Source organism: Salmo salar, chromosome ssa21 (assembly GCF_905237065.1).
Source record: "Salmo salar chromosome ssa21, Ssal_v3.1, whole genome shotgun sequence".
NCBI classification, from domain to species: Eukaryota; Metazoa; Chordata; class Actinopteri; order Salmoniformes; family Salmonidae; genus Salmo; species Salmo salar.
In genome coordinates, this window is record NC_059462.1 from 3,982,883 (window position 1) to 4,009,181 (window position 26,299).

A 26,299-nucleotide genomic window follows, 5' to 3' on the forward strand; every position below is an offset into this window, starting at 1 on the left:
AAATTGAAATATTGCATTTTTGAGGTATTTGTAATTCGCGCCACTCTATACCATTGGATATTGGTGAGGCGTTCCGCTAGCGGAACGTCTGTCCCTAACTTAACCAGAGCGACTTACAGTAGTGAGTGCATACATTTCATACCTTTAAAAAAAAAAAATTGTACTGGGCCCCCGTGGGAATCGAACCCACAACCCTGGCGTTGCACACACCATGCTGGCGTTGCAAACACCATGCTCTACCAACTGAGCCACAGGGAAGACACAGGGAAGATCTTTATAGCAGGCTTAACCCGCTTAACCTGTCTGTTAAGCGGGATGATGCTCTAGATCGACATGTACAACAGACAGTGTTTTCCAGTTCCTGCCAATATCCAGCAATTGAAGAGGAGTGGGACAACATTCCACAGGCCACAATCAACAGCCTGATCAACTCTATGCGAAGGAGGTGTGTCACTCTGCATGAGGCAAATGGTGGTCATACCAGATACTGACTGTTTTTTTATCCACACCCCTACTTTTTTTTAAAGGTACAGTATATGTGACCAACAGGTGCATATCTGTATTTCCAGTCATGTGACATCCATAGATTAGGGCCTAATGAATTTATTTCAATTGACTGATTTCCTTATATGAACTGTAACTCAGTAAAAATGTTGAAATTGTTGCATGTTCGTTTATATTGTTCAGTGTATATTGTATTATATCTCTATTGAGTAGACATATAAACTGAACAATAAAAACAACAAACCCTCTCGAGTCATGAACTTTGGTTTGTTTACTTGAAATAATACTGTAACAATATATCCCTTCTTTCCAAAGAAGTCTATGTTGAGAAATGCCTCTTTTTCTACATGGTTACCTTTTAGACCTGACTTTGTCTTGTGCTTTTTACGTAACAGACAGAAAAGTATTACACTACGCTTTCTGTTTCGTAAGTCTTGACTAGTTTCCCCTGAAGACGCTGCTGTGTACACATGAAAAATGAAATAGGCCAGCTCTTACCATGCAGTCATGCATGATCTTATTCCAGTCTTCCCCAGTGACAATACGGAACAGAACCGTGATGGCCTTGCCTGCCGTGGAGAAGTTAGCATGCCTGTCATTGAGAAAAAATGTAAACAAATAAAGTAGCACACACACACACACACACACACACTTTAGAGAGAATGAGTCATCGGTGTGGCTGCAGACTTCTCAAACTCCCACTATTTCTCCACTAGAGGAGGCTGTGATGGTACAACAAATCGAATAAGTGACACTTGCTCTTCAAATCTCTACAGTAATCAGAGAGGTTACCATGTGGAAGATAGTAGAAATGATGACGAGAACGGAGAATGAGAAGGGAGCAGAGTCAGGGAAATGAAAGGAGAGGAGAAAGGTAAAAAGGAAGAAAGGAAGGAGGAAGACTAGGAGGAGTGGGAAGAAGAGTCGAAGTTAGGAAAGAGACAGAGGACAAGGAATAAGTGTGAAAGAGGTAGAAAAGGGGATAAAAACAGAGAGGAAAGAAAGAGGCATAAGCCTCTCACCTGTTGATGTTCTCTCCGTATTTGACGGTTCCGAATAGGACGACTCCAGCGAAGGCGTAGCAGAGGAGGAGGAGGAACATTCCCACGATGATGAAGAAGCTTTTATACATACTGACCACGACTGTCAGCAGTAGCATCTTCAGAGTCACCTACAGACAGATTATAGCATTAAAGAGACCACCCAGAGTGCAAAATGGTTGCAGGAGTATTGTTACCCCCTTTTTTAGCAACCAGCAAAAATAAATAAAACTGAGATTGTAACAGATGGTTGTAATTTGAGTTATATGATCTATTCAACCAGAAAAACAGTTTACAACTCTAAATAGTTTTTTTGCCTGCTGGGCAAGCTAGTAAATAGGGAAAAAATATTTGCAACAGTTTCGTTCAGTAATATGCACTGCACTGTAAGTTCCATTAGGCTTACAGTGGGCTATACTTACATGCTTCCCACAGATGGTGAAGAACCTGAAGACGATCACACAGGTGCCCATCATGTAAGTATATGCATTCTACAGGAGAACACTGTGATCAGCCATTTACTAATTATACACTAATCTTCCCAATATATTAAGTCATAACTCGAAAGAAGTACAGAATAGTTGTTAGAAAATGCACTAGTTCCAGGAAAGAACAAGTGTTGTAAAGAATAGCTTGTATATCTGTATTTATACTGTGAGTGTGTGTGTCCCCTCACCAGTAGAGCAAAGTGCAAGACTATCCAGATGACTCCCAGTATTGTCACCAGTAAATCGTAGCGGTTCCGTCTGCTCTGCCAGTACCCCGCCGGGGACATAGCTATGAACTTCATCGTCACCTGGTTACCACAACAACAAAATCCATTCGCATTATAGTCACATTGCTTTTATAATACTGTACCTTTGTCACACAGGGCAATCCTGCCTTGAGATCCATGTGCATAGTATTCCATGCAAATTTCCCATTGACATGCACCCAGACTCTTACCTCTAACACAAAGATAATGGTGAAGACCACTGACATGGTAGCAAGTGGCATTGTTACTGGGTCATCTACGTCCCACTGAAACACACGCATTTCACATAAAAGCTGATGTTCAGCACAATCCAGCACCACTCTTAAATCTCCCTCTTTAAGCTCATTTTAATTGATAGTATATGTAGTGATGCACGGGTTGAAATTCATAGCGTTTATTGCGGCTAGTGTCACTTAAAATAGACTGAGTGTACAAAACATTAGGAACACCTTCCTAATATTGAGACGCGCCCCCTTTTGCCCTCGGAACAGCCTCAATTTGTCAGGGCATGGACTCTACAAGGTATTGAAAGCACTCCACAGGGATGCTGGCCCATGTTGACCAATGCTTCCCACAATTGTGTCAAGATGGCTGGATGTCCTTTGGGTGGTGGACCATTCTTGATACACACGGGAAACTGTTGAGTGTGAAAAACCCAACAGCATTGCAGTTCTTTTGTTGTTGTATTTTTCTCCCCAATTTTGTGGTATCCAATTGGTAGTAGTTACAGGCTTGTCTGATCGCTGCAACTCCCATACGGACTCGGGAGAGGCGAAGGTCGAGAGCCATGCATCGTCCGAAACACAACCCAACCAAGCCGCACTGCTTCTTGACACAATGCCCATTTAACCTGGAAGCCAGCTGCACCAATGTGTAGGAGGAAACACCGTACACCTGGCGACCGTGTCAGCGTGCACTGCGCCTGGCCCGACACAGGAGTCGCTAGTGCGCAATGAGACAAGGACATCCCTGCCAGCCAAACCCTCCCTAACCCGGACGACACTGGGTCAATTGTGCGCCACCCCATGAGCCTCCCGGTCGCAGCCGGCTGTGACAGAGCCTGGCCTCGAACCCAGAATCTCTAGTGGCACAGCTAGCACTGCGATGCAGTGCCTTAGACCACTGCGCCACTTGTGAGGTGCATTGCAGTTCTTGATGTAAACCGGTGTGCCTGGCACCAAATACCATACCACGTTCAAAGGCAGTTAAATATTTTGTCTTGCCCATTCACCCTCTAAATGGCACACAAATACAATCCATGTCTCAATGCTTAAAAATGTAACCTGTCTCCTCCCCTTCATCTACACTGATTGAAGTGGATTTAACAAGTGACATCAATAAGGGATCATAGCTTTCACCTGGATTCACCTGGTCAGTCTATATCATGGAAAGAGCAGGTGTTCCTAATGTTTTGTACACTCAGTGTAGACACCCTTTTGTAAGTTATTGATTAAAAATGTCAGTTTACTTCTTGAATTGACTGACTTCAAATTGAATTGATTGCAACCTTGATTTTCACTGTATTACATCGGGCCGAGCGGTCCGGGCCAATTCTGTGAAATTGCGGATGGGTGTACTGTAGGTAAGAAAATAGCTGAGCAGCACATCACAAACAGATAGAAAATGAACGTCTACATCAGACAGCCTCACCTTGACAGACAGCAGCACTGACTGGGCCAAAACCAGCACAGCGATACCCCGTTTGAAGAAGGGGTGCTGAGTGATGTCATACATCTTGGCACGGAACCCTGCATTCTCTGTCGGGGGAGAGAGGAGTGAGGATCAACACCAGACCAGACCCAACCAGCAGGGTGAATCCCAATAGCCTAAATCCTTTCCTCATCACCTTTCCTTAGGAGATGATTATGATGCTTTCCACTATAGATAGAGCTCATACTATAGCTGTACAACTGAATGTTTTCTAGACCTGAGCCACATTCAGTAAGCAAACATGGAACATTGCAGATAGACATGTCATGAATAAAACTGACATGCTTCCTTATTCTATGTCAGAGAAGCATATTTACTCCACAGTATGTATTTCTATCTCAACATTCCACAACATTGTGCCCTGCAGAACCCAAGTACCCCCAGCCATTTCACTGATAAAATTAGTTTGAGAAAACAGAAATCAGACAGACTGCCTATGTTTATGTTGGACTATAATGTTGCTGGCACACAAACAGGTCAGTATTTCTCGATGTGCGAGTCAGTGTGTGTCAGATTAAGTCCTCCTTATATTACCCATTTTTTCTATCCAGTATCGTAAATAACATCCTACGACCGACGAATTATCAACTTTTACAGCCAGCAATAATATTACTTGGAAACCAACAAAAAAATCAAAATCGGATTATGGGCTGCAGTGGAAAAAAATATTTGCAATCTTCTTGGAATACGATCTACAGCTTGTCAGTAGAGTCTTATTTTAGTTCATTTAAAAATATGAGTCTCATATGCAGGGCCAGATTAAGAAATCATAGGCCCCTTCCCGGCACACCATCATTTTTGTAAACAAATCCGTGTACCAAGACGCAATTTGATGTGTGGTGAATTTTCTGTTGAAGAAAAATCCCCTTTCTAATAGAGCCATAATAACATTTGTGATGTGGCATAGGCTACAGTTGAGCAAAGGCGTTTTTAGGACTTCCACACATGTTTTAACAGTGAGAGCGGGCTCCTGTGGTTGGATAAAAAAATATTAAAAGAAATAACAACATTAAATACTATATTAAAATAAATAATAATGATGTTACTGGCGTAGTAACATTAATTTATTATGTACTTTATAAAAATATATATATTAATCAGTTACCCAACCAAGGCAGGGCCCCCCAGTTACCAACGTGGACCCCTACATCATCTCCTCCCCTCATCTGATGATTATACTGTATATATAAAATAATAAAACATATATATTTTTTATTGATGCCTGGTCCCTGCTCATATGCTTGACTTTGAAACATTGGCACCAAATAACATAGGGGAAAAAATCCTACTGTAAATCATTGTTAATACTTCATGTGTTACTGCTCATAGTCTCCTGAGTTAGCAGGACAAGCATGTTAGCCTCATCATTGCTTTAAGAGCAGCCTCATCATCTCTTTCTATACTGTATTTAACTAATGAAAGGTCATTCATAACAGGTGGATGTGAGTACCAGGTAGGCAAAATGAGACCTGTATGTACTGTATACCTCAGTTAACACTAGCTCAGCCCAAGCCCCAGTAAACACTAGCCCCGCCCCAGTAAACACTAGCTCAGCCCAAGCCCCAGTAAACACTAGCCCAGCCCAAGTAAACACTAGCTCAGCCCAAGTAAACACTAGCTCAGCCCAAACCCCAGTAAACACTAGCCCAGGCCCAGTAAACACTAGCCAAGCCCCAGTAAACACTAGCCCAGCCCCAGACCCAGTAAACACTAGCCCAGCCCCAGACCCAGTAAACACTAGCCTAGCCCCAGACCCAGTAAACGCTAGCCCAGCACCAGACCCAGTAAATGCTAGCCCAGCCCCAGTAAACACTAGTCCAGCACCAGTAAACACTAGCCCCAGCCACAGTAAACACTAGCCCAGACCCAGAAAACACTAGCCCAGCCCTTATTCTGCAGCCTCAGCCAATGTTAGCCCATCCCCAGCCCAGTATAACCCAGCATCTCAATCAACCAATAGATTTTAACAGCAAGATTGATCAGCTGCCTCTCTACCGCAATGCTGAGTTTGCAGAATGCAGACACTTCTGAATAGAGAGGAGGAACCGGAAACGATTTGGCAAAGCAAGCCTCCCTCAGCTCCCTAACACTGGGTTGAGCTGCACATTGTGAGTAAGTGTGTGTGAGTGAGTCAGGCCAGAGCCTAAGGTTTTTGGATGTGGATCAGAGTGGAGATTAACACAGTTCTACCCAGCAGAGCCGCTGACTAAGACTGAACCATTGATTTTCTCTTTGCTCTATACTAACTGGCTATGTGGTGCCTATTCCCTACACTGATTCCCATGCACTTCTCCTTTAATTCCACTGTTCTTCTTGTTCTCACTCCTTCATATATACACCTCTGCAGTTAAAACAGCATAACAAGCTGTGTAGATCAGTGTGTATTACCATGCTGAATTTGGTATGATGTAACTGGGTAGAGGATATGTTTGTGTCAAAAGGAAGTGACCTAAGCAAAGAGCTGAGCTGTGATGCTCAATTAGATCAGTAGAAGCAATCGATCATTATTATAACTTATACTCTTGTTGAAAACAGTTAATTCTCTCTCTGTGTGTGTGTGTGGACTCAATTAGTCTTTGCGTAATGAAATAGTGTATAAGCTGTACTCTATCACAGGGGGTGAGTTAGTGGATGAGCATTTTAATGTCACTAGAGAGTCAGTGATTTAAAACTCTGTCGCTGATCAGAGGAGACAGAGAGCTTATTAGGACACACTAGACAGAGAGAGATATGAGAAGAAAAAATAGAAGAGAAGAGAGAGAGAAACAGACATTTTATTTATTCTCTCTCTCACACACACATACACACACACCTGGGCGTGGGGGGAGGTGGAGAGGCTGGGCAATCTTCAGTCGACTCTTCAGGTCCTCCCACCTCCTCTGGTCCACTGTCAGCAGAGCAGTACCCTGGGGAGGAAAAATACACACACAGGCCCCAGCACAGGTCTTATGACGGCGTTTTAAAGGCTTTATGAATCAATTTGAGAGGAATACTAATCATTATTGTCAGGGAGGTGTACAAGGCAGGTCACCCATGATACAAGTCAGTATTCGAGGTGTACAGTCTCCAGCTACGCCATGCCAGTACATGATTGTGTTCAACTTTGTTGAAACTGGGAAAAACGCACAGAGCACAGAATTGTGCTTACAATCTGAAACAAATTCTTGTTTGAAGGATTGTTTTGGATCTCTTACCTTGTTCTCATTGAAGTTAGCGATGACCACTCCGACAAACAGAGTGAGTCCAATCATACAGCCCAGAAAGACAAACACGTGGATGTAGATACCATGGATCTGCAGGGAGAGACAAAGGTGTGTCATTACTTCTTACAATGTATGTAGGATCCAGTATTATCATCAACCAGAGAGGGGAAGAGAGAGAGAGAGGAAAAGAGAGAGGAAGAGGAGAAGAAAGAGAGAGAGAGAGAGAGAGAGAGAGAGAGAGAGAAGAAAGAGAGGAAAGAGAGACAGAGAGAGAAAATAGGGAGAGAGAGAGACAAAGTCAGAGATACAGAGAGAGAGAGAGAGAGAGAGAGAGAGAGAGGCAAAGAGACAGTAAAGGTGTGTACCGGTCCAACGCGGTGAATGATGACATCACGGACCTCCACCCAGCCTTTGAGTGACAGGACCTCAAACAAAGCCAGCATGGCATTACCCACATTGTCAAAATTAAAGTTGCGAGGGTTGGCCCTGAAAAAAATGTATTATAATTAAAACATACTTTATGCAGTGAGTAGAACTATACTTGACACCATCATTACTCATGATCCTGGAGGGCTACAGTGTGTGCAAGGTTTAGTGCCAGCCCAGCACTATATATGTTTCAGCCAATCCTAATCACTCACCACACTCTTGGCACCCAGAAGCCAGGCTTCTTCTCTCCTGGTCTTAGTTTGAGATTGAGGTTTTTAGACACACTCACGTTGATCCGGAAGATTCCATGGCAGTCCTCCTACAAACAACCAGAGATGTCACTACACCATGCAAATTGAATGGGTAGAATGGACATACAGTAGATGGTACGAGATGTCATAATGACATAATGTTCTGATTTAAATCAGATTTTCTGGTTTAATCAATATCAAATAACTACATTACAACACTTTTTTTATGAATCCATCATTTCAAATAGTACACCCAATATGGCCATTGCTTTGAATGGAAATATCCGCTCTTCTAGGTTTGGAAAATCAATTTTATAAATATCTTGGCCGTACCCGAAGGAATACGTGGGGGTCATTGCACTTGGCTAGTTTTCCAGCAAAGAGCTGGACGCCAAAGCTTGCAAACACCAGCATTAGTGTCAGGAGCAGGATGGAGACCTATAACACACACACAGACACATTCAAGTAAAAGGGAAGAATGGAAACCTGTGAGTGTGGGTGTGTGCATATTTTCGTGTGTGTGTTTGATCAATAGAGGGGTTATAGATAGCCAGGGCTTTCCCACGCAGTCAAATAGCTTCTGGGCTGCTAGGCAGATCTGTAGGGTGTGAGAGAACACAGAGGGCAGGGGAAACCTCACACTCAGCATCTTACAGTAATCTACTGTACAAAGTTAGGTCAAACTTTGTCAAAATAATCACTTCATGTCTGTGTGTCTCACATGGTGCATTTCACAATCAGGCTTACCTCCAGAGTTTGGTCCAAAATGTATCCACTGTGTATACATGTAAGGTGAAAGTGTATGTGAGTGTTTTTACTAAGTGTGGTTCAACTGTCCACAATGGGCCTGATCCAGAGTTGAGATGAGTGCAGACCACTCAGACTATAGCATAAATCATTAATTGATGTCAATGGAAACTTGAGTTAAGCAGGTGGAGCTCAAGTAAGAATGTTGCTCATTGCGCATGTAATTGTGTATTCATGTGCATGTCTGTCTGTCTGTCTGAGTATGTGTATGCTTATAAGCCTGTGTATGTGTCTCTTAGTGCGTGTATCTACAAGTGCAAGTTTGCACACAGTGTGTGTGTGCTTGTGTGACCACCACTAACCAGGAAAATCTCCTTGAAGCCCTTGATGACCTCCCGCACCACCTTCCTCATCTGGGGCACCAGTTTAAAGATGCGTAGCGGGCGAAGACACCTCAGCATCATCAACAGCTGAGCCCCAGACTCCGGAGGCACGTTAGGAGGCAGCCAACACAGGAAGATTAGACTACACTGGAAGAGAGAAAGAAAGGAAGGGAGAGGGAGGGAGAGGGAAAGGGGGGAGGAAGATGAGAAGGAGAGGTAGAGAGAGGGAAAGGAAGATGAAGAGAATGAGAAAGGGGGAGAGAGAGAGAGGGAGAGGGAGAAGGAGGAAGAGGGAAGGAGATGGTGGGGAGGGAGGGAGGGATGTCATTAGAAACTCAGGTCCTGACCTGACCTTTCTAATCAAACAGTAAAATGACAAAACAGTAAAATGACACCCTGCGTTGCCCTTTGCATGCTATACAAAGCTAAGAACACACTCATATAACACCACAAATGTTCCCTACACCATCCCACAGGCCCTCTGGCAGTAACATTGTCAATTGACACCTATAGAACAAAACTCATTTAGGTAGGAGGAGGCAACAGAGCTAGGCAGGCAGCGAGGTGAGCCCCCCCCCCAATAAGTAATGGTAAGGTAACACTGGACCACTGTCTGTGTGGAGTGTGCCTGTCAGAGCTATTACAATTCAATTCTCTCCCGTCTCTCATCCAATTGTATCATCTATATGCAAATTATATTCCCAAACAAGAAAGGGAAGAGTTGTTTTGAAAGACGGCCTAAAAAAACAAACAGCTCGCAATAAACAAGAAAATAAATTATGATTGACGCATCCCAACGAAATTAAGTTGATAGTCAGTCATTAAAAAGCTATCTTCAAAAGTTTCACTGCGTCATCTTCCCGAACTCATTAGCAATAGCGTTAATCAAACAGAGTCTGCTTATTCTCACATGAAGAATTTATCTTTTCATTATTCTAACAAAAGGCATATTATGTCCACTCCAAAGTCACATGGAATACCCTTTATAGGAGACAGAGAGCGAGAAAAGGGGTCTAGAAACATCAAGGTGTATTCCAGAGGAATATACTTTACTTGGAAAGCCAGTCAGAGACCTTGCTCTCTTTAGGTATATATCAAAAACATTCTGTAAGAATCTCCCTTTGCAACATTTCCCCTAAGCAGGCAAAACTGGTTGCAATTACATATTGTGATACCTGATGCGTTGTGAGCTTTCTGGCGCAAAATGGCTGCCGTGGCATCACCCAGGTGGGTGCTATATATTGGTGGTGGATGAGGTGAGTTTCCCACATACAATGTAAAGTTCTTTGATTATCAGAAAAAAGTGCTATATGAATCCAAATCCATGAACTTACGAGGTAGATGAAGATGTCCATGACTCCTCCAAAGTCTCTGATGACGGCTGTGGGAGTAAAGAACAGGCCGTCCGCCATGATCTTCAGGTTCAGCTCGATACTCATGAAGATGACAAAGACATACTCTCCTATCTGAAACACACCAGAAATTAAGCTCCAATAAATATTTTATTTATTTATTAATTCAACCTTTATGTATTCAGGTTGAAGCCTTGTCCTCATCATCTCTACACTATAAAATCCCCATCAGAGAACCCTTTGAATAATCATTTTTGGTTGCAGGTACATGGAACCCAAAAGGGGTCTACAAACCAAAAAGGGTTCTCCTATGGGCCCAGCCAAAGAACCCTTTTAGTGTGTAGACCATCATCTCTGGGACCTGGTCCAAGTTAGCAGCACAACAAAGTTGCACAGTATGTAACTCTGTACAATAAGTTGTATCTACTGTTTACTGAACAATAATATAAATGCAACATGCAACAATTGAAAATATTTTACTGAGTTACTGTTCACATAAAGAAATCCGTCAGTTTAAATATATTAATGAAAAATTAACCACGGGAAAAGAGTCCTCCATTCGCTATTTAAGTGCATTGATGACATGTATTTCTTTCCGCTGCCTCTGTTTCGAGACAGGTGCATGATAATGGTCCATTCTAAATCAAAACAAATTTGACACATATATTATTTAGTACACTACCAGTCAAAAGTTTGGACACACCTACACACCTGGACACACCTTCAAGGGATATTCTTTATTTTTACTATTTTCTACATTGTAGAATAATAGTGAAGACATCAAAACTATGTAACAAAAAAAAACACATACAGAATCATATATTAACCAATTTTTTTTAAACAAATCTATATCTATTTTATATTTTATATTCTTCAAAGTAGCCACCCCTTTGCCTTGATAACATGCCCAGTTACACTTGCCTAGTTAAATAAAGGTTAAATAAACATTTTAATAAAACAATTAAAATAATTGGCACACTCTTGGCATTCTCTCAACCAGCTTCAACTGCAATACTTTTCCAAAAGTCTTGAAGGAGTTCCCACATATGCTGAGCACTTGTTGGCTGCTTTTCCTTCACTCTGCGGTCTGACTCATCCCAAACCATCTCAATTGGGTTGAGATCCGGTCATCATGGAGGCCAGGCCAGCTGATGCAGCACTCCATCACTCTCCTTCTTGATCAAATAGCCCGTACACAGCCTGGAGGTGTGTTGGGGGATTGTCCTGTTGAAAACAAATGATAGTCCCACTAAGCTCAAACCAGATGGGGATGGCATATCACTGCAAAATGCTGTGGTAGCCATGCTGGTTAAGTGTGCCTTGAATTCTAAATAAATTACTGACAGTGTCACCAGCAAAGCACCCCCACACCATCACACCTCCTCCTCCGTGCTTCACGGTGGGACTACACATGCAGAGATCATCTGTTCACCTACTCTGCGTCTCACAAAGACACTGCTGATGCAACCAAAAATCTCAGACTCATCAGACTAAAGGGAAAATTTCCACCGGTCTAATGTCCATTGCTCGTGTTTCTTGGCCCAAGCAAATCTCTTCTTCTTATTGGTGTCCTTTAGTAGTGGTTTCTTTGCAGCATTTAGACCATGAAGGCCTGATTCACGTAGTCTCCTCTGAACAGTTCATGATGAGATGTGTCTGTTACTTGAACTCTTTGAAGCATTTATTTGGGCTGCAATCTGAGGTGCAGTTAACTCTAATGAACTTATCCTCTGCAGCAGAGGTAACTCTGGGTCTTCCATTCCTGTGGTGGTTGTCAGGTGTGCTCCTTCTCCGGCCTCTAGGTCAACAGGCTGCTCGTTATGGCGCACACCTGTCACCATCGTTATGCGCACAACGCATTATGACACTCACCTGGACTCCATCACCTCCTTGATTACCTGCCCTATATATGTCACTCCCCTTGGTTCCTTCCCCAGGCGTCATTGTTTCTGTTTCAGTTTCATGTCTGTGCATTGTTCGTGTGTCTTGTTTTGTATTATGTTTTCATTTATTTATGGAATGATTCACTCCCTGAACTTGCTTCCCGACTCTCAGCGCACACGTTACAGCGGTCCTAATGAGAGCCAGTTTCATCATAGCGCTTGGTGGTTTTTGCGACTGCACTTTAAGAAACTTTAAAAGTTCTTAAAATGTTCTGTATTGACTGACCTTTATATCTTAAAGTAATGATGGACTGTCGTTTCTCTTTGCTTATTTGAGCTGTTCTTGCCATAATATGGACTTGGTCTTTTACCAAATAGGACTATCTTCTGTATACCACCCCTACCTTGTCACAACACAACTGATTGTCTCAAATAATTAAGAAGGAAATAAATTCCACAAATAAATTTTTAACAAGGCACAACTTTTTATTGAAATGCAACCTCATGAATTTCGTTGAGAGAATGCCAAGAGCTGTCATCAAGGCAAAGGGTGGCTACTTTGAAGAATCTCAAATATAAAATATATTTAGATTTGTTTAACACTTTTTTTGGCTACCACATGTTTCCATGTGTTATTTCATAGTTTTGATGTCTTCACTATTATTCTACAATGTAGAAAATAGTGAAAATTAGTGGGTGTGTCCAAACAGTTGACTAGTACTGTATATGTAAAGACAAGATTAAATCAAGAACAGTGTGACGGGTGACAATATTAGCCTATCAATTGTGAATTATATATTATCACCTGTGAATGATGCCAGCTGTGAATGATGCCAGCAAGAAACAGCGCATTACTTTTTTGCAACTTTTTCAAATCATAGTCGTACATCTCATGTAGCCTAGCCCATAGGCCTGTATGTTTTGATAAGGTTTGTATCACAACTAAAGTGGCCAAATAACTTGTTAAAATGAAGCACCTTAAATCTGCTTTACAACGGGTGTAGAGCCTAACTGGCATACCTACACAGTGCGTGAGTTTCAAGTTTTGGGAAGATTATTCTTACCATAAAAATGCACCTTCATAAAAAAAGCCTTTCATGCATAATCACATTTGTTGTTACTTTTGAGATTGGTGTTTTCCTGCTAAAGGAACATACGTGCTTATAGCCTACTGGCGTATGCACATTGCTGCGCTTATAATGTGAAGAAATAGCATTAACAGTTTATCTACATTTTAAGCTAAACTTTGTCTTCTGTTGCATTAGACTCATTGCTTAAAACATTTTTTTTTTTACGCTTTGTATTAAATAGAGATCTATTGCATCCCACAACTGTCCCAGACTATGTTTGGAATATTCATTTCTCACACAGAATAGAAAAGGTCAACTTTTGTACTAGTAAATTGACATAGGCCAGTGCTTTTGCTGTTCATTAGGCCTACTCACCTTGTTGGCTGACAAAAAGTAAATGTGGACAGTTCTTCCAATATCTTCAATATGCGCCTTGGAATTGGATAAGGACATGCGCAATTGCGTCCCCAATGTGTCTGTCTTCACTTGTAGCCTGTGAGAAAGACCCGATCATGTGACAGAGAGCCATGTGAGTGAGAAGTGCTTCGGCAGGCAGCCGGGTGAAGAGAATTATAATTATTACATTCAGCCCAAGGGCACAATGGCCACTGGCCGCAAAAGGCATGGATTTTTTTAGGGGGCATTACGGCCACACAAAGGGGGTGCAGCCGGGGAATTTGAGGCATTATCAAGTGATTGTCAAATTGTGAAAGAGAGACTGATGAAGTGTGTACAGCTGCAGCCTGCGCAAAAAAACTATGCAGAGCTCATGCCTTTCATGCTTTTTTCAAATCGTCATTAGAGTCGCATCATGCAGCCTTAGAATGTAATAAAAATCTAAACATATAGCCCAACATTTGTATCACGACTAAAGTTACATAAATAACTCTAAATTAAGCATATAGGAGTGGCTGTTTCTTTGTTAACAGCTCAAAACACAATAGCTGCATGTACGCACTCCCTCGAATCGTTTGGAGAAAATATCCTTTCTATTTTATTCATCTATGTTCAATTGCATTCTTCATACTATAAAATAATAGAAAATAATGCCATGGAATTCTAAGCAAATCTTGTCTGCTAAATGAACTAGTGTAGCCCACATCCACATGGCATAGCCAGATCGGGGCCTAACCTAAGTACAACTCAGAGTATGTTATTCTGTTCTTCTTAAATAGACTACATTTTCTTCATATCATGTTTCTTTAGACCTGTCTAAATACCTTATGTATTTATTGGGATGGTGTAGGCTGTATTACATGGATTTATTAGACTTTTTACAATTTAGATGTTCCAAAGGTCTGTATGAATGGCTTGTAGGGAACGCGTGGAATCCAGGAGATGCTAAATGTGTTTATGTTAACTAACGGTAAATTACCATGAGACCGGCAGTTATTTGCTTCACAATCACCGATTGCCAAAATTTCATGATTGCCACAGCCCTAGGCATGGATAAGAAAACCACTCAGTATCTGGTGTGACCACCATTTGATTCTTGCAGCGCGACACATCTCTTTCACATAGAGTTGATCAATCTGTTGATTGTGGCCTGTGGAATGTTGTCCTACTCCTTTTCAATGGCTGTGTGAAGTTGTTAGATATTGGAGTGAACTGGAATAATGGGCCTCAGGATCGTCACGGTATCTGTGCATTCAAATTGCCATCGATAAAATGTAATTGTGTTCGCTGTCCATTGCTTATGCATGCCCATACCATAATAATATTATTCCTAACTCAGAGCCATTTGCATTGCTAGTTATTGCCTAATGTTAGCTAGCTAACATTGAACTTGGTTGATTAGCTACCTGCAAATTCATGCAGGGTAGTAACGTTATGAGTTGGGATTATGGTTAATTGTTTAGTTAGCTAGCTACATGTCTAAACAGAAGACTCCATCTATGCAAGTAACCATTTCAATAGAATGTTCATGATGTCACTGCGACAACTGTCATTAGACATAGCTGGTAAATTCGCTCTGGCTATCTACTCCGATTTCAGAGCACTCTCGTCTGAGTGTGCCAGAGTGCAGAATAACTGACTAATTTACGAATGCTCAACACCCGTTGAATATGGCAGGTGTCAGTAAACATCAGCAAAAAAGCGTAATAAATTGTTGCCAGCAGCTCAGTTGCAGCCTCCAACGCTCTGGATAACATGAACACAGCCTAACCAGCTCTGCTAGGGTGAGTAAAATGGTCAGAGTGAGCTGTCCTCTCATGTGTCTGGAAGTAGCTACCAAGCTAGTTAATGTTAGCCAGTTAGCTTGGTAGCTTGACTGTTGTTGTTATGTCGGAACGCTCGGATCAACCCTACTCCTCGGCCAGAATTGCCAGTGTGCTCTCTGAACGCTCCGAGAGCGAAATGCTCTGAATTTACGAACTGACAATCTGACAACGCTCTGAGTTTACGAACGCCCAGGGCGCACTCTGGCACCCCAGATTGAATTTACGAATACACCTGTAGTATGAACCAGTCTTTAGTCTTGAAATCTTTGCTTGTTAAGTACATGGCCTCACTTGTGAATCCTTAAACAAATGGGCGGGGCTTAAGAGGGTGTGAACGATGCTGAAAGGGTGTAGACAAAGAAGAGCTCTCCAGTAGGTTTACTAAAACATTCAAGGGCCGTTTTCTCAAAAGTGAGGTTACAAGTTTATCAACTATCAAAGCAGAATGACTTTCCCATTGTTCCTCAACTGTAGTGTATGATATGCCATTTTCTAGCTCTGAGTCTCTACTTTTATCTAATGTAAAAAACACAATTTCAAATTTTGCTACATAAGACAGAATCAAGTCGGTCGGTCATGTATGTCCATTAATCCATTCCTCCATCCTTCCTCCAACCCACTCATCCATATATCCGTTTGTTTTTCTGTGCATCCTTATGTTTCTCATCTAGCCAGTGGTCACCAACTGGTCGATCTTCAAGGCACTCCTAGTCGATCACCAAACATTTCTGTAAAAAAGCCAAAGATAAAGGCTTGCACTCCTTTCTTTGCTTGGCGCTAGGTGCACTTGATTCAGATGCCTTGCACACCATCAAAGTGTCCCCATTTTGAACCATTGAATTTGTCTGAAAAGACAAACTCCGTCTACCTGGCGGACCGGGAGATCTGTAGGTAAATCAAGTGCGCCTGTTGCGCTGGCCAATCGGATAGCTCAAATCACCGTGCCTACAGCCATGACCAGAGAGAGACTGTTATAGAATATAGCATATAGTTATAGAATATAGAGCTGCTGAGTCAGGTCATGTCTAAGTTTATTCAGCACTGTCAATAATGTTTTTACTCAACACTATTACAAAACATAAAACGCTCTTTTCCCCACTCGCGCTGCAGCTGCAATGAACTTATTATTAGGAGCTCGTCGTGTTTATTTTAATATCGAGGAATATTTAACTTTCTTTGGTCATAGGAACAACATGAATTTGTGCATGAGGCAGACGTAACTCGAGTTTCGCCATCAGGTAGAAGACGGTGTCTCTTGTCAGTCTCACCGGAGGGAAGGAAGGCGAGAGCAGGGACCGTGAGAGGCGGACCCTCTGCTGCTCTCTCTCTCCCTCCGCTGAGACTAATGCCATGTTCAAAACAACTAGGAACTCAGTAAAAAACGAGATCCGACTGGGAAAAATAGTTTTGAACGGTCATCCAACTCGGAATTCTAAGTCGGAAACTCTGGCATCTTTCTAGAGCTCCGACTTTCCGACCTGAAGATCACTGACGTCATGATTTCACATAGTTTTTTTTTTAGCTCCCAGCACCATGACCATCAGATGCAGGTACCATCAGTCCAGTAAAATAAAAAATCGAATTATTAGCAAATTATTTAAATTTATGCTCAGCTGTGCCTCGCAAGTGCTAAACCAACTGATCTATTTTGATATCAAAGCTGGTGTTATGAAATATAATATGGTATGAGAAGAACAATATTTGCAGGCTAGGCCTACTGCACAAATCTCATTCCTAAATAACAGTTTTTATTAGGTTAAAATAATTCTGGGGGGTAGATCTCAGCTTGCTTTTTGACTGTGAAATTGATCTTGACTCCACTGGTCTACACAGTATGCAGTGAGTGTGTGTGTGTTGCACAGTGGATGGCAGCTACAGTATATCAGTTACCTGTAGAGTGGGTACATGCATGACCCTGGTGAAAGGAGACTCAAACATCATGGAGATACAGGAGCAGATTGTCACTACAATCATCACCCAGTCCAGATAGGTGACCAGCCCCAGGAGATCACTGAGGAATAAAGAACACACACAACACAAACACAAACATACAGGCATGTACACACGTGTGCAGACACACAGACACACATACACACACAGTCATAAACACACACAGACACACATACATACACAGGCATAAGCACACACTAGTTTAGTAAGGAACACACACATGCAGATCCTTAGTAGACCCATCACTGCAGTGTGAGTTGTAAGTGGGCCATGCTACTTTGTTTCAGTTCTGATTAAATAATATGTCTTATAAAACTGCACACACAGACTCCATAATGAGTGGGATCATCTAAGGACTGTGATTGAGTGTGCATGCCTGAGTGTGTGTTCGCGTTGTTGCACATATGCATAGTTTGTGTTATGTGTCTGTATGCTAACACGTGCATTGTGTGTTTGTGCTCGTGCATGCGCATGTATCTGACCGCACTGCAGCCCTTCAGCACCATCCCAGCTAGATATATATGAAAGTCCCCTAGCACCCAGATAGAAATGAATTTATCTCTTTGTTTGATAATCAGAGCTGGAGCCTGGGAACCTGGGCAGAACTCCAATCAGTTTATGTAATGTTAAAATCCTATTTCACAACTTTGTAGTTTTGCAATCTTCATTCCTCATAAGAGATTGGTATTGTTTTTAGATAAATAACAAGACAGAGTAAGAGAAACAACCCGATTACGCAATATTTACCCATCAACAATGGGAGTAGAAGACTTACTAAAGCTGGTGGTATTTGGAGTTCACCGCTCCTGTTATAGGATCTGTTTTGGAGCTAGACAAAAATAGACAAACAAATAGACATGAAAACAGATTATATTTTCTTTTTCATAGCATGTGTTGCTAAAACAGTTTGGGTAGCACTTTACATTGCAGCACAGAATAAATGGCTATTAACAAAGTAATAGAGTGCCTTGAGCATTAGTAAATATTCATGTTTTTCATTGGTAAAGCCTTGTTCTTGAAAACTTCTGCCTTGGTTGGTGTGCACCCCTCCTCTTTTACATTTTTTGCTGACATGCAAGTCCTCCTAACTGTATTTAACAAGTGCTAAACTTATTACAACTCATCCGAAGACATTGTGACGGTTTAACATGCTATTGCAGTCATTGACTGTGATTGGCTTGCCCTTAGATGTTACACACCATATGAGTCTACAGCAATGAATGTATATATGAATGGACAAAGCCATCAATCACATGACACCATTCATTACTATGTACAGACTCAATAGCTTCCCAAGTTTAAAGTTGTTTTGTCATGTGCACAAGTACAGTGAAATGCCTTTCTTGCAAACGCTTTCCCAACAATGCAGTAATCAATATCAGTAGTACTACAACATAATGTAAAGTAAAACAAAAACATACAAGAAATATAAATAAAAAGAACACAACACTGTATATAGTAAGTAAACTATATACAGGGTCAGCTCCAAGACCATATATACATGTGCAGGGATACTGGAGTGGTAAGGGTAGATAGGACATTTTAATGGCGTCAGACCAAGGCTCTGTGTCTGTCCTCATGCTCCTAGACCTTAGTGGCGCTTTCATACCATTGATTACCACATTCTTTTGGAGAGACTGGATACCCTAATTGGTCTATGCAGACAAGTTCTTGCCTAGTTTAGATCCTATCTGTCAGAAAGATATAAGTTTGTCTCTGTGGATGTCTTGTCCTCTGACAAAACAATGGTACGTTTCGGTGTTCCTAAAGGTTCCGTTCTAGGACCACTCAGAAAGTCTTCACACCCCTTAACTTTTCCCACATTTTGTTGTGTTACAGCATGATTTTATAATGGATTAAATAAAGATTATGTGCCACTGGCCTACACACAATACCCCCTAATGTCAAAGTGGAATTATGGTTTTTTAAATGTTGACAAATTAATTTAAATGAAAAGCTGAAATGTCTTGAGTCAGTAAGTATTCAACCTCTTCGTTATGGCAAGCCTTAATACATTCAGGAGTAAGAATTTGCTTAATGGGTCAAAATCAAAATAAAGCAGACATTGAATATCCCTTTAAGCATTATGTAGTTATTAATTATACTTTGGGTGGTGTATCAATACACCCAGTCACTACAAAGATACAGGAGTCCTTTCTAACTCAGTTGCCGGAGAGGAAGGAAACCGCTCAGGGATTTCACCATGAGGCCAATGGTGACTTTAAAACAGTTATATAATGTAATGGCTGTGATAGGAGAAAACTGAGGGTGGATCAACAACATTGTAGTTAATCCACAATACTAACCTGAAAGACAGAGTGAAAAGAAGGAAGCCTGTACAGAATAAAACATATTCCAAAAAATGCATCCTGTTTGCAATATGGCACTACAGTAAAACGGCAAAGAAATGAACTTCATGTCCTGAATACAAAGTGTTATGTTTGGGGCAAATCCAAAACAACATATCACTGAGTACCACTTTTCATATTTTCAAGCATGGTAGCTGCATCATGTTATGCTTGTAATCGTTAAGGACTTAAATCGTCTTGAAACTCTATTGCAAGACTTGAAAATGGCTGTCTAGCAATGATCAACAACCAATTTAACAGAGCTTGAAGACTTTGTCTAATAATAATGTGCAAATATTGTACAATCCACGTGAGCAAAGCTCTTAGAGACTTACCCAAGAGGACTCACAGCTGTAATTGCTGCCAAATATGTTTCTAAGTGAGGTGATTCTAACATTTATTGACTGTAAATGAGATTTACCTATGTAAATGAGATTTACCGATGTAAATGAGATATCTGTATTTCATTTTCAATACATTTTCTAACATTTCTAAAACCATGTTTTCACTTTGTCATTATGGAGTATTGTGTGTAGATGGTGAAAGAAATGTTTTTTTTTTAATCCATTTTGAATTCAGGCTGTAATACAACAAATGTGAAATAAGTCAAGGAGTATGAATACTTTTTGAAGGCACTGCACTGTATCTTGGTGATGTAATTTGAAAAAACACAATGTCAACTTTCCCTGCTCTGCAGACGACACACAGCTGTACATTTCGAAGAAACATGGTGAAGCCCCAAAATTGCCTACACTGGAAGCCTGTGTTTCAGATATAATAAAGTGGATAGTGGCAAATGTTTTCCTTCAAACAAAGAGATCTTCTGTCGGATCTGACAAATCTCGATGGTTGTAATGTTCTCTGAAATAAAACTGTGAAGGACCTTGGTGTTACTCTGGACCCTGATCTCGTCATGCCAGACCTGCTATTTCGACCCTCTCTCTCGCGCTTTCTTTTTCTACCGCACCTGTTGTCTCAACTTCTGAATGCTCGGCTATGAAAAGCCAACTGACATTTACTCCTGAAGTGCTGACCTGTTATACACCCTCTATAACTACTGTGATTATTATTTGACCCTTAAGAGGTTGGCCATGTACTCTTATAATCTCCACACACACAGCCAGAAGAGGACTGGCAACCCCTTAGAGCCTGGTTCTTCACTAGGTTTTTTCGTAGGTTCCTGCCTTTCTAGGGAGTTTTTCCTAGCCACCGTGCTTCTACATCTGCATTGCTTGCTCTTTGGCGTTCTCTAAGCAAACAACTGGAGGCAGGGCTTTCTCCTATAGGGTTTCAGTATAAGCACATTGTGACAACGTCTGATGAAAAAACTTTATAAATACATTTGATTGATTGCTGCTAGGTGACTAGTAGTGATATGCTTTTTCCCCCTTTCAAGATGTTTCGATAGGTATCTAGATAAAGGGAGCTACGATATGATACAGGAATGATGCGTATCAGTTTGAAACGATTCGGTGCGATTCGGTTTGATTGGAGAATTAATCGATTCGGTGCACTAACACATTCATTTTCCATTTTAAACAAAAATCTGCTGCTGATGAGGTGGGCCTCTCTGAGCTAGATCTGTCTGAGCTGACTTCTGTGTTTGTGTGTGTTAGATCAATAGAGGGGTTATAGACAGCCAGGGCTTTCCCACACAGTCAAATAGCCTCTGGGCTGCTGGGGAGAGCTGTAGGTGGTGAGAGAACACAGAGCGCAGGGAAAACCTCACACTCAGCATCTTACTGTAATCATTTATGCCTATGGTGTATCTACTGTGTGTATAAACTGTGTGTGTAATGTGTGTGTACTGTTATTATCTTTATGTACCTTTATTTAACTAGGCAAGTCAGTTGAGAACAAATTCTTATTTTCAATGACGGCCTAGGAACAGTGGGTTATCTGTCTTGTTTAGGGGCAGAACGACAGATTTGTACCTTGTACCCACTCTCTGTGTGTGTGTGTGTGTGTGTGTGTGTGTGTGTGTGTGTGTGTGTGTGTGTGTGTGTGTGTGTGTGTGTGTGTGTGTGTGTGTGTGTGTGTGTGTGTGTGTGTGTGTGTGTGTGTGTGTGTGTGTGTCTATGGTGTGTATACTATGTAGGCAACTGATCTGAGCCATAAGGGATACTAGGTATCTACCACCCCACTACTACTATCAGATTAGGGTGGGCAATGTAGTCTATGTTTTTTGTCCCCCCACTTTGGTTCTGAAATTACCATCACCCACTAATTAACTTGTCATTTTTGCAGCTTAAGTGTTTGAGCTAGTAATCTATCAATATTTATTGTTTACAAATAAGCTATGACATATTCAATTAATATGTAGCACAACTTTGAATTTCACTCCCATCTCAAAATCAAATGGTTTTGACCATTTGGACATTTTTAGTGAGCTTCTTTTCTCCTCCCGCTTTGGCCATGCAGTGCGCCTCACAAAAGAGATTCCTCAATATGAAATTAACTTTACCCTGTATGTCAAACAATTACCATATACACTGATTGTTTAAAGCAAATCTACCATAACTATTGCTGATGGTGAACCTGAACAATTAAAAAAGTATAGCTTACTTCTTCAAAATTGCATAGATACTATTAACCCAGCAAATTAGATTGTCACTCAACTGTCACTCAACTGTTGTCACTCAACTAATAAAGCCTAATATTGCACAAGCCACTTTAGCATTTGAACAGGCCGTCTACCTCGCGCTCTTCAGAGCGGAGCTGGGCAAAGTGTACCGTTTGACTAGGCTACTGATATTCCCTAGGGTTGTTTGGCAAGCTGAATTATTAGGTATTTTCAGAAGGTAGAAAGAAAGAGCCCAAAACATTTCTTATTTGCAATACACAACGTTTGAAACAATTTTCTGACCGATGCATGCTACATTTGGATCGGTTTTGGGGTCCGCGGACCGATGCAATCATATCTTAAACATTTGAATCAGGGACCGTATCAGTGAATCTTTACATCCCTAGTGACTAGGCATCAGAATTATGATAAACAGAGTAGCAGTAGTGTGTATGATGATTGTATGTGAGTGGGTGTGCGTGTGTATTGTCAGTATGAATGTGTCTGCGTGTTATATGTGTGTGAGCAAATGAATTGTGTGTGTGTGTGTGTGACTGTGTGGAGTCCTGTGAGTGTGAATAGTCCGTGCAAAAATAATCCATTAAATAAAAGGGTCAATGCAGATAGTCAATTGAATAGATAGTTCATTAATAGAGCATTGAAACCAAAGGAAGTCGGTTAAGATGGCATCTCATGGAGACATAACACACGCAGTTTGAGCTACTCCAGGAAGTGACCCTCTCATTGAGTAACTCAAGTTGAAGTCCGACCAGGGTACTGCAGGCTGCCATTAGAAACTCAATTATCCTTATAACTCGTTCTGTGTGCAATTGAAAAATAGTCAGTTCAAGGACCATCTGGTGTAATAGAAACAATTATTGGCACCATGATTGTCTTGTAAATAGGTTTTACTTATACAATGATTGACCACAGAGATTGCCATTTTTCTATTCAGCATAATGGGGGATCCTGTTTTCTGCAAATAATGCCTGCAGTACCGTGGTCTGCCTTGAACTTCCGTGGCTTCATTGAGAGGGGGCAGTCGTTCTCCTCTGGTCTACAGCCTCAGGGCAAGTAATTGTCTTAACTTACGCATTGAAGCGTGCCCGCACTACAGTCCTACAGAAGTTTCTGAAGCGGTGCTCTCTCCCCACAATGAAGAGAGGTTTGTCAAAGTAAGGATGGTTCTCCCTCAGTTCCTCTTCCTGGACCTTCCTGCTCACACACACGCACAAACAAAGTTACACATGCATGTGCGTACACACAAACACGTACGCACGCACACACACGCACACAAAATGTAAACAGACACAATGATAACAACACATAGGTAACACAGGAAAAGAAGACATGATCATTTCATTCTGTCCTTAAAATGCAGGGTAATTTGTCAAACAAATAATGAAGCAAACTTCAAAGGATCAAGAGTGGAGCAAAGGACTTAAGTTGCTGAGAGTGGGAAAATATGAAAGGGTTGTAGATTGATGATTGACTTAAATTGGTGAGTGGCCTGTTCTGTGTTTCTTTACTGGGCACAACACACTATGTGTGTGTGTGTGTGTGTGTGTGTGTGTGTGTGTGTGTGTGTGTGTGTGTGTGTGTGTGCGTGTGTGTGTGTGTGTGTGTGTGTGTGTGTGTGTGTGTGTGTGTGTGTGTGTGTGTGTGTGTGTGTGTGTGTATACCGCTTCATCTCGGCCTGCTCCTTTTTCTCCTGGATCATCTTGATCTCACTATCTTCTCGCTGGGCGTTACGATAACGCACTGTACTGGAATGCTACAAGGGAGAGGAAAGAAGGGTCAGGGTGTGTGTGACTGTGTGTATGTGTTACAAAATCTAGCCAGCCTACAAATATGTCCCATTTTGCTATGCCTAGGGGTCCTAGCCTGACTACCTGGTCCATAACCTGATTTAACTGTGTGTATGAGACGTGAAAGTAAGAGTGAGTGGACCGGTGTTGAATGCACGTCCTAGGGTGGTAGTGTACTTACCGGGTGCCAGTGCGATCTCTGCTCTGACTCTCGCTAGTCGGCCAGCCAAAGCAGCATGCAATGTTCATGGTGACAAAATAATAATATGTACAAAAAGAAACAAAAATGCATGCCATGACAAAAGGTAAGATGCCAATCACCCACACCACATACATACACAAAGTAATTATTAGTGATGGGCACCAATATGGAAAACGATATCAGTTGCATTTTTTCGAAACTGATATCAGTTTAAAATAATAACATTGAAACTGTGTGGACTTCACTACCACGGCTTTGTGAACTCCAGACATGTGTGAATGTTCTGGTGGCCTAACCTACCCAACAATTTGAAGCCCATTGATGACCAATCAGCAGGCAGTTAAATATGCTAAATTGAGAGCCTGTGAGAGGATTTTGTGCCTGCAGGAAAAGTCATTTATGTTCTTTTACAGAATAGTGTAGGTAAACAGCAAGCACACCGATATCACTGATCAAGTCTTACTGGCGCTCGCCAAGCATCTGACCCTGGGCTGTTGCCCGCTAGGGATGGGATGTGGAAATGTAAGTGTCCTGTTCGACTAAGCATTAAATACCTCCATTCCTAACAGTGTGTGTATGTGTGTGTGTGTGTGTGTGTGTGTGTGTGTGTGTGTGTGTGTGTGTGTTTCTCACATCTTGTGTGAGTGTCTCCAGGGACTTTCCTCTGCTGATCCTCTGACTAGTGGAGCCATGTCTCAGAGACCTGGAGAGAGAGCACAGGGTCAAAGGTTAAGACAGAGCTTTGAAATATACCATTGGTGTGAGATTGTGTGCGTGTATATGTGCATGGTGCACATGCTTGCCTGTTTTTGCATGCACATCAGTGTGCGTGTGCATGTGTGTGTGCCCGTGCGTGAGTACACATGCTTGTGTGTGTACAAGACCTGCGTTCTTGGCGTATATGGTGTTGGACACTGAGGATGGAGCGCTCTTTCAGTGGTTGGCCCTCAAAGGATCCACTCAGCATACGCTGTCTGGTACAAGCCCTGAAACACACAGAATAGGAGACACATTCACAGCACAGTCCAAATACACACAACATAGTCAAAATAGACAAAAATAAATAGTGATGGGGCCTCGAAGTTAAAGAGAATGGATGGTAAGAGGATGGTTGCCGGTTCGAATCCCTGAACTGACAGGGAGAAATCTGCAGGGAGTGAGCTGGCACCTGGAGAGTTACCGACTTCAATATCCCATATACTTCATACTGCCATTGTGCACTTGAACAAGGCACTTAAACGCTAAATGCTCCAGGGGCAGTCCCAGCCTGTGATGTGTGTTGTGTGTCATGTTGGGTACTTTGACAGCAAAACATGAAGAATATCCATGCAAATACACCTCTCTCCCTCCCCTCAGCAGTCAAACAGGCTATTCATCCAAAGCAGGCCCAATTCACATTATCATTCTATATTAGTTACTCTAGCGATTAGGACATCCTATTTATGTGAGGTAATTGCAGAGTCATGTTCCAGAACCCAGCTAATGACTAACTGGACTTCAGCAGTGTGCGTGTCTGTGTGTTGCTTGTGAGTGTGTGAGAAGGAGCGTGTGAGTGACAAAGATAGAGAGAGAGAGACGGTGGGCGGGCCAGACGATACGTGTGATGACTTCAGATGTAGTGTCTGTTTGGCAACTTAGGAGAAAGAGAGGAAGGATCACACGCACACACACACACACACACACACACACACACACACACACACACACACACACACACACACACACACACACACACACACACACACACACACACACACACACACACACACACACACACACACACACACACACTAGTCTGGCTAATCTACCACTGTGCCAGATGTTTAATCATCCAATTAATAGATCACACAGGTGAATCTGTCAGGCGTGTGTGTGTGCGT

At 41.8% G+C, this 26,299-nt stretch overlaps 1 protein-coding gene across 3 annotated transcripts in view; it reads right to left on the bottom strand.

The window, feature by feature from the left end:
• The window catches only part of nalcn (sodium leak channel, non-selective), a 357,726-nt gene that overhangs the window by 18,464 nt on the left and 312,963 nt on the right, over positions 1-26,299 (bottom strand). For 2 of the 3 annotated variants that reach the window (XM_014163790.2, XM_014163789.2), the window contains 20 exons: positions 25,304-25,405; positions 25,053-25,122; positions 24,399-24,431; positions 24,092-24,183; positions 23,502-23,624; positions 18,274-18,327; positions 17,439-17,559; positions 10,356-10,487; positions 9,001-9,168; positions 8,225-8,329; positions 7,853-7,959; positions 7,577-7,697; positions 7,203-7,301; positions 6,821-6,914; positions 3,949-4,055; positions 2,490-2,564; positions 2,221-2,340; positions 1,967-2,035; positions 1,527-1,675; positions 1,003-1,096 (listed from right to left, as the gene is read on the bottom strand). In XM_014163790.2, coding sequence (XP_014019265.1) covers positions 1,003-1,096; positions 1,527-1,675; positions 1,967-2,035; positions 2,221-2,340; positions 2,490-2,564; positions 3,949-4,055; positions 6,821-6,914; positions 7,203-7,301; positions 7,577-7,697; positions 7,853-7,959; positions 8,225-8,329; positions 9,001-9,168; positions 10,356-10,487; positions 17,439-17,559; positions 18,274-18,327; positions 23,502-23,624; positions 24,092-24,183; positions 24,399-24,431; positions 25,053-25,122; positions 25,304-25,405 — 2,035 coding nt within the window. The remainder of the gene's footprint in view (positions 1-1,002; positions 1,097-1,526; positions 1,676-1,966; positions 2,036-2,220; positions 2,341-2,489; positions 2,565-3,948; positions 4,056-6,820; positions 6,915-7,202; positions 7,302-7,576; positions 7,698-7,852; positions 7,960-8,224; positions 8,330-9,000; positions 9,169-10,355; positions 10,488-17,438; positions 17,560-18,273; positions 18,328-23,501; positions 23,625-24,091; positions 24,184-24,398; positions 24,432-25,052; positions 25,123-25,303; positions 25,406-26,299) is intronic. The other variant, XM_014163792.2, reaches the window with a different exon arrangement.